The following is a 7,123-nucleotide window of genomic DNA, read 5'->3' on the forward strand; positions in this document are numbered from 1 at the left end:
TTATTTCGGACGTGAAGTCGCACTTACAAAAAGACTGATAGGCTATAACTGGATATTTCTCGTAGACTAACGAGATAAGCTATCAGCTAACAAATTTTAACCTGGGTCTAGTAAAGAGTCTTCACGCTGAGAGTCAAGTTTGCGTCTAGGTTTCTCATGCCAGAAGTGCTCCTTTTCGTCTCTTAGGAGCAAACAGCTGGAGCGGAGCTCACGGTGCTGAGATGGGGCTTGTTATTTTAGCCAAAACGCGGTTGTTGGATCCTGAACATCAACACACACATCGCTCCCCCTTCTTCCCCCACCCCCTCAGGAGTAGCCACTCAATAAAGAGTGTGTCGTTTTTTTTCCTCTGGTTGAACAAGTCTAAAGAACACAAGGGGAGGGTCATTAATAACTAATTACCGTGGGTCAGACCTGACGCATATAAAGCCCACCGGGACCTTGGTAAGGCGAAACATTCTCTCGACACTTAGCAAGAAGAGAGCACATTGGCATTGCATTGGGCTCAAACTGATTCATCGATTACATTCGCCTTTTACCACATAGATATTCGCTTTAAATTTAACAGCAAGGGGGGTACTGTTTTATCGCAGGGATATTAGTTAAGAGTTTCATCATGGGTTCAGTGTTGCCTGCAGATGCTCTGGTTCTGAAGGCTGGATTTAAGCAGCAGACTCTGGCCCTGTCCGACATCATCACATCAGACATCCTGCACAGTTTCCTGTACGGCCGCTGGAGGAACGTCCTGGGCGAACACCTGTTCGAGGAGAAGACCAGCACTGTCAGCCCCAAAACTGCCTTCACCGCCGAGGTCCTGGCGCAGTCGTTCTCCGGAGGTGAGTCCGCAAGATTTCACCTCATTCGTTGATTATGGGTTGAAGGGAAAGTTTTAAATGTATGTGTTTGCTATAGTATTTATTTATTCTTATTGCAAATTAGATCTGATGTGAAATTGCTTACTGTAGAAGCAAGGCAAGTTTTTTGTGTATTCCATATTTAAAATACAATTAATGATAATTAAAAGTGTTTGAAATAGGCACATTAAAAGAGAAAAAAGTAAAATATATGTAAAAGTCTATTTTAAAATAATGTAAAAGACAGTTTCTTAATTAAGTGGCTTATATGAAGATTAAAAATTGGGAAAATGGATTAAAATAATGCAGTACAATAAGCTTATTCAGAGACTGTACAGGTAAAAATACATGGATGATTTAAGTCTGGCTCATGCGAATTGGGGGGTCTTAAAATTTGTTCTTTTTACAGTATACATTTCAACGGCATTTTTAAACATTTTAATAACCACAAAAGTTAGATAGAAGTCAGATTGCTTAAATAGCAGCTCGCACCTTCACCTGAGGAAATGGCAACAGTTGCTCAAGTTCCGGGGGTCGTATATTGATAAAACATAAGTAGCCTACTGTCATTTGTATTACTACTTTCCAATAAATGATTTACATATTGCAAGCTAATAATGATTTCACTGTTGACAGCTAATGCTTAATGTGTTATAGTGGAGCCGAAAGACAATTTTGGGTTGCGCGAGACGGACTTCAGCAGAAAGATTAGAAATTACTTCTTTTTTTAAAGTAAACTCTTTAAAAGTAATTAAATAATTAGCACATGGTTTCTACGCTGAATATATGCAAATAAAACATAATTATTTTAAATGCATTAGACTATAGGCTGTCATAAAATCAGGATTTAGAGCATGGCACAGCCTACAGTCAAGGGAAACCTATTTAAATAAGGCTATTAAAATCATGAGGTAACGTCGTGCTTGACCTGAGAAAGTTACCAGTGAAGGCAGGACGTTAGACAGAGAAAAGCCCGTCATTCATCAGCTCGGGACAGTCTCCACACCCCCGCTTTGACACTTTTCTCTTCTCTCAGGCGCATTTAAAGTTTTCCGTCCCGCTGGTAATATGCCGTGAAAGCTGATTCTATCGCTATTCATACCATGTCAAGCAGCTAATCTCCTTTTCTGCGTTTTGTCAGAAATTCCAGGGCCGTTTAAAGAAAGTTCTCGTTCCTTTCAGCGCACATTTAGTGCTACAAAGTTTCTGAAAGGATAATGAATACGGAATAAGCTATTTCTTGCCTATGAATATATAGCCTCGTCACATTTAAAGCGTAGAAAATTGCTGAATTCTTAAACGTAAAGACGCGTTTGACATTTATTTGTGTCTCGCCTGAAAGCCGCATTTAAAGTCTTACTGATGGACACATTGCGCGTTGCTTTATATTGGCCTAGAATAAAATATAATAGTTTTACAATATAAAAGATTTTATGCACTTTGTTCTAAATTTACTCTGTAACTAGTTTTTTTTTCTTTTGCTTTAAATGCGCTTGCAAACAGGTTGCGTCATTGCAAGTGTTTTTGTTTAAATGTATTTGTATCCTGGTTTTTAATAGATATTTAAACTAAATGTTCTAAATTAACTTTATACTTTATTTGCTGCTTTCTATCTCCAGAGGTCCAGAAACTCTCCAGTTTAGTGCTGCCAAGTGAAGTCATCATTGCGCAGAGCTCAATCCCTGGAGAAGGACTTGGCATCTTCTCCAAGACCTGGATAAAAGCTGGCACCGAGATGGGTCCCTTCACAGGCAGGGTCATTTCACCCGAGCATGTGGACCTCTTCAAGAACAACAATCTCATGTGGGAGGTAAGCAACGTTCAACAGGTGTCGCATGCACTGGCTCATTTTTATTTATTTTTTTCGGGGAGTTTATCCTCCCATATTTCCATGCCTAGCCAGAGATTCATGGCAAGCTTTTTTGTTGTTCTCAGGTTTTCAATGAAGATGGCACAGTGCGCTATTTCATCGATGCCAGCCAAGAGGATCATCGCAGCTGGATGACTTACATCAAATGCGCGCGCAACGAGCAAGAACAGAACCTGGAGGTCGTGCAGATCGGAAGCAGTATATTTTACAAAGCAGTAGAGGTTCGTTTCATATAACCTACCTTTTTTCATAATTTGATATTTATATCATTTTTATGTTTAGAATTGTCATACGTCGAAGCACTTAGACTTTAAAATGTTATTCCATCATTGTTATTTAACATCTATTTATTCAAATAAAATTACTTTTTTAGAGATTAAGCTAGATTTTGTCTAGAAATAAACTTTGATTTTGGTTCAAATTGTAAGGCAGCATAAAAGTAAGTTGACATTAAAAGATAATCTTTGATTTTAGTTTAAAATGTAAATAATTTGAAATATTAAAGTATTTACATTAATATTCTTTTCATTAACAGACAATACCTCCAGATCAAGAACTGCTTGTGTGGTATGGGAATTCCCAAAACACTTTCCTGGGTATCCCTGGAGTCCCTGGTATAGAGGATGAACAACAGAAGATTAAAAAAAGTGGTGAGTAATTCAGTCACTTCAGGGCTTTGGGTGGCCTTCAGGCTGATCTTTATCATAGTGCTATAATAGCCTTAGTTAAAACTCCATTAGCATGTGACCGAGCGCTCTCCTCTCCCCACAGATGATTTCCACCTGTGTGACACCTCCTCCACTACGGCGCTTTCCACCGCCAGCCGCATGCGCTGCGTCATCTGCCACCGCGGCTTCAACTCCCGCAGTAACTTGCGCTCCCACATGCGCATACACACTCTGGACAAGCCCTTTGTCTGCCGTTTCTGCAACCGCCGCTTCAGCCAGTCCTCCACCCTCCGTAACCATGTGCGCCTCCACACGGGCGAGCGCCCCTACAAGTGCCACGTCTGCCAGAGCGCGTACTCCCAGTTGGCAGGGCTGCGGGCGCACCAGAAGAGCGCCAGGCACCGGCCGGCCAACACAGGGTCTGTAGTGGGGCTGCAGGCCCACTCGCCCCCTCCTCCACCTCCTCAACTGGCACAGGTTCCTCATCCGGCCTCGCTGGTGCATCACATACCCACCATGGTGCTATGAGAAGGCATGAAGCGTCTTAGATGTTTGCAATCTCACAGGCTGTTCTTCAGTGCTGCCAGCTCATGTGTTGAAGTCTGTCTATGACAAGCTGGCCCTGAGTACTTTCACCTTTAGCGGATTCTTCGCGGTTCCTTAAAGGTGAAGAAGTGGTCAGATATGATGAACGACTCCTGCAGAACTCAGTTATGACAGCACTGAAGTGAAAAGGATGGTCAAGGAATGTTCATGTTGAATTCATTGCCAGAACTACTGTTCACGCACCGATGGCTCTTTGTTCTGGCGGATATCTGCCACATTATATCTGATCAAACACGATCATTTAAGTTAAACAGTAGTCAGTGTATCTTTTATTCATATTTGCATGCAAAAGTATTGTTTTGTCCCAATCCACTAAGGATAAAGCCACATCACCTCATTCGCTTTAGCCACTATGAAGGATCCACTGGGATCAAGCACCACTTAGTGACTGATTTGTGTCACTGCAGCCCAATCAGAGTAGTGGGTCTCAAAGCATGTTTATTGTGAATGAACAATATGAAGTATGTAAAGGAATGTATATATGATTTGAAGATTTACTTCCAACAACATGGAATAGTCACTTTATCTGTGTATGTATGTAAAGTTTAAAGTATTATTACAAAACTTGGTTCTATTATATTATGTATACTATGTTTGCTTATAAAAAATTCTTTGGGTATTCACTTGTATGCTCAATAAATAATTAACAAATAATCTCAGATTTTGTCACTTTTTTAATTATTTGTTGTGCTATGATAATACAGAGCAAATTTAAATGGCTGTAAAAATATCCACCTAATTTAACTTAGAAACTATAATCATTTTGGCTGTACAAGTCATTTCATCTCACTTTTAAAAATGTTGTCTTATTGAATCTCAAAAATTAAAGTTGAAATTGGTTATTATGAGTAATGAAAAAAACATATCACTTATTGGTCTAATTTTGTACAGTTAATGGTACAAAATATCTATTATGTCTTTTCTCATTTTTTCTCTTTGAGAATCCTCAGTGAGCACTTTTCAACATCAACAACATTAACATTTATTCATTTAGCAGATGCTTTTATTCAAAGTGACTTACAATTGGGGAATACATCAAGCGATTCATCTTAAAGAGGCAAAAAGACACAGGAAGTGCTCGTCATACCAAATTTCAAGCATTGTTCAAATAAGTACAAGCTAGAAAGAGAAAGATGAAAAAAAGATTTTTATTTATTTTATTTTTTTTCAGGATGAAGTCAGATAGTGACAAAAGAGGTGAGTTTTCAGCTGTTGCTTGAAAAATGTCAGGGAATCAGCAGGGGTTGGAAGATCATTCCACCAGCCATGAACGGTAAACGAAAATGTTCTGGAAAGTTATTTTGTACCTCTTTGTGATGGTACCACAAGGCATCGCTCACTAGTGGATCTTAGACTTCTGGAGGGGATGTAGATTTTGTAAGAGTGAGTGGAAGTAGGCGGGTGCTGAGCCAGTGGCTGTTCTATTCTATACTGTTCAGTGTCTTGAACTTGATGCGAGCAGTAACTGGCAACCAGTGCAGGTAAATAAAGAGAGGTGTGACGTAGGCTCTTTTGGGCTTTAAAGACCAGTTGTGCCACTGCATTCTGAAACACTTGTAAAGGTTTGACTGTGCATGATGTAAGTCCAGCCAGAAGAGCATTGCATTAGTCCAGCCTAGAAATGACAAGTTGTGCAGCATGCTCTGTTAGGAAGGGCCTGATATTTCTGATGTTGTAAAATGCAAAGCTGCAAGATCGAGCAGTCTTTGCAATGTGGTATTTGAAGGTCAGCTGGTCAACAAAGATTACAACAAGATTTCTAACCGAACTTGATGGGGTAATTGTTGATGAACCCAACTAGATGGTGAAGTCATGATGTAGATTTAGAGTGGCCGGGAACACTAGAAGATCAGTCTTTGCCAAGTTGAGCTGTAGGTGATGTTCTTTCATCCATGCCGAGATGTCCGCCAGGCAGCCTGAGATCTGTTCAGCTACCGTTGGATCATCTGGTTGAAATGAGAGATAGAGCTGTGTGTCATCAGCATAGCAATGGTAGAAGAAACCATCTGCTTGTAGTGATCTAGTGTATATGGAGAAGAGAAGGGGTCCAAGAACTGATCCCTGAGGAACCCCAGAGACCAGTTGATGTGATTTGGATACCTCCCCACCCCTTAGGCCACTCTGAAAGACCTACCAGTGAGATAGGATTCAAACCAGCAAAGTGGAATCCCTGTGATGCCCAATGATGACAGGGTGGACAGGAAGATCTGATGATTCACTGTGTAAAAAGCAGCAGATAGAGCCAGCAAAATAAGAACTGATCATTTGGAATCAGCTTTTGCAATCTGGTTGCTTCAGTGACTGACAGTAGCACAGTCTCAGTTAAATGGCCACTCCTGAAACCTGACTGCTTAGGATCCAGTTGGTTGTTCTGTGTAAGAAATAATGATACCTGGTTAAAAACAACTAATTTGAGTGTTTTTGCTATGAAAGGAAGAGACAGGTCTGTAGCTATCTGTTAGAGAAGTGTTTAGGTTTTTTCTTTTACCAGTGGGGTTACCCGAGCCTGCTTGAATGCAGTGGGAAAAGTGCCTGTGAGAAGAGATGTGTTGATGATGTGTGGGAGTGGTGGTAAAAGTGTAAGGGACATTGCTTGGAGAAGGTGTGAGGGTATTGTGTCTAGAGGGCATGTTGTAGGATGGCTGGAGAGGAGAAGTTTGGATACTTCTGCATAATTGAGGAGACAGAAGGAAAAGGGACAATTTTAGGCGTGGATGTGGTTGTTTTCAGTTTGTGTGTGTATGGAGCTGAGAACTGACTACTGATTGTTCTAGTTTTGTCTGTGAAGAATGTGGCAAAATCATCAGCTTGTGTAGATGTGGTGGGAGGTGGTGGAGGGGGACAGAGTAGAATGTTTTGAAGAGGTTACGTGTGTCTGTAGCGCTGTTTAACTTGTTGTGACAATATGAAGATTTGGCAGTATGGACTTGAGCAGAGAAAGTTGAAAGCAAAGTGGTGTTACAATCACGAAGAACATCACGATGTTACAATCACGATAACCAGGGGTTAGAAGTGGTAATCATATGCTGGCCTGTCAGAAAGAGGATATATATTGTCTAGACACGAATTTAAAGTAGAGAATAAAGTGTCAGTTGCTGCATTAACGTCCAGAGATGAGAAATGGG

At 40.6% G+C, this 7,123-nt stretch overlaps 1 protein-coding gene across 1 annotated transcript; it reads left to right on the forward strand.

Moving 5' to 3' along the window:
- The first annotated feature begins 260 nt into the window (after positions 1–260).
- Positions 261–4,628, forward strand: LOC109082349 (PR domain zinc finger protein 12-like). Its single transcript, XM_042724832.1, has 5 exons — positions 261–836; positions 2,474–2,664; positions 2,790–2,945; positions 3,260–3,374; positions 3,496–4,628. Exons 1-5 carry the CDS (start codon positions 617–619, stop codon positions 3,918–3,920), a joined length of 1,107 nt encoding a protein of 368 aa, XP_042580766.1. The 5' UTR covers positions 261–616; the 3' UTR covers positions 3,921–4,628.
- Positions 4,629–7,123: the final 2,495 nt, after the last annotated feature.

Source organism: Cyprinus carpio, chromosome B5, assembly GCF_018340385.1.
Source record: "Cyprinus carpio isolate SPL01 chromosome B5, ASM1834038v1, whole genome shotgun sequence".
Taxonomy (NCBI): domain Eukaryota; kingdom Metazoa; phylum Chordata; class Actinopteri; order Cypriniformes; family Cyprinidae; genus Cyprinus; species Cyprinus carpio.

Coding starts and splice junctions, on each gene's coding strand:
- LOC109082349 (XM_042724832.1), top strand. CDS start 617: ATGGGTTCAGTGTTGCCTGCAGATGCTCTGGTTCTGAAGGCTGGATTT. Junction 2,665..2,789: donor ACAACAATCTCATGTGGGAG/GTAAGCAACGTT, acceptor TGTTGTTCTCAG/GTTTTCAATGAAGATGGCAC. Junction 3,375..3,495: donor ACAGAAGATTAAAAAAAGTG/GTGAGTAATTCA, acceptor CTCTCCCCACAG/ATGATTTCCACCTGTGTGAC.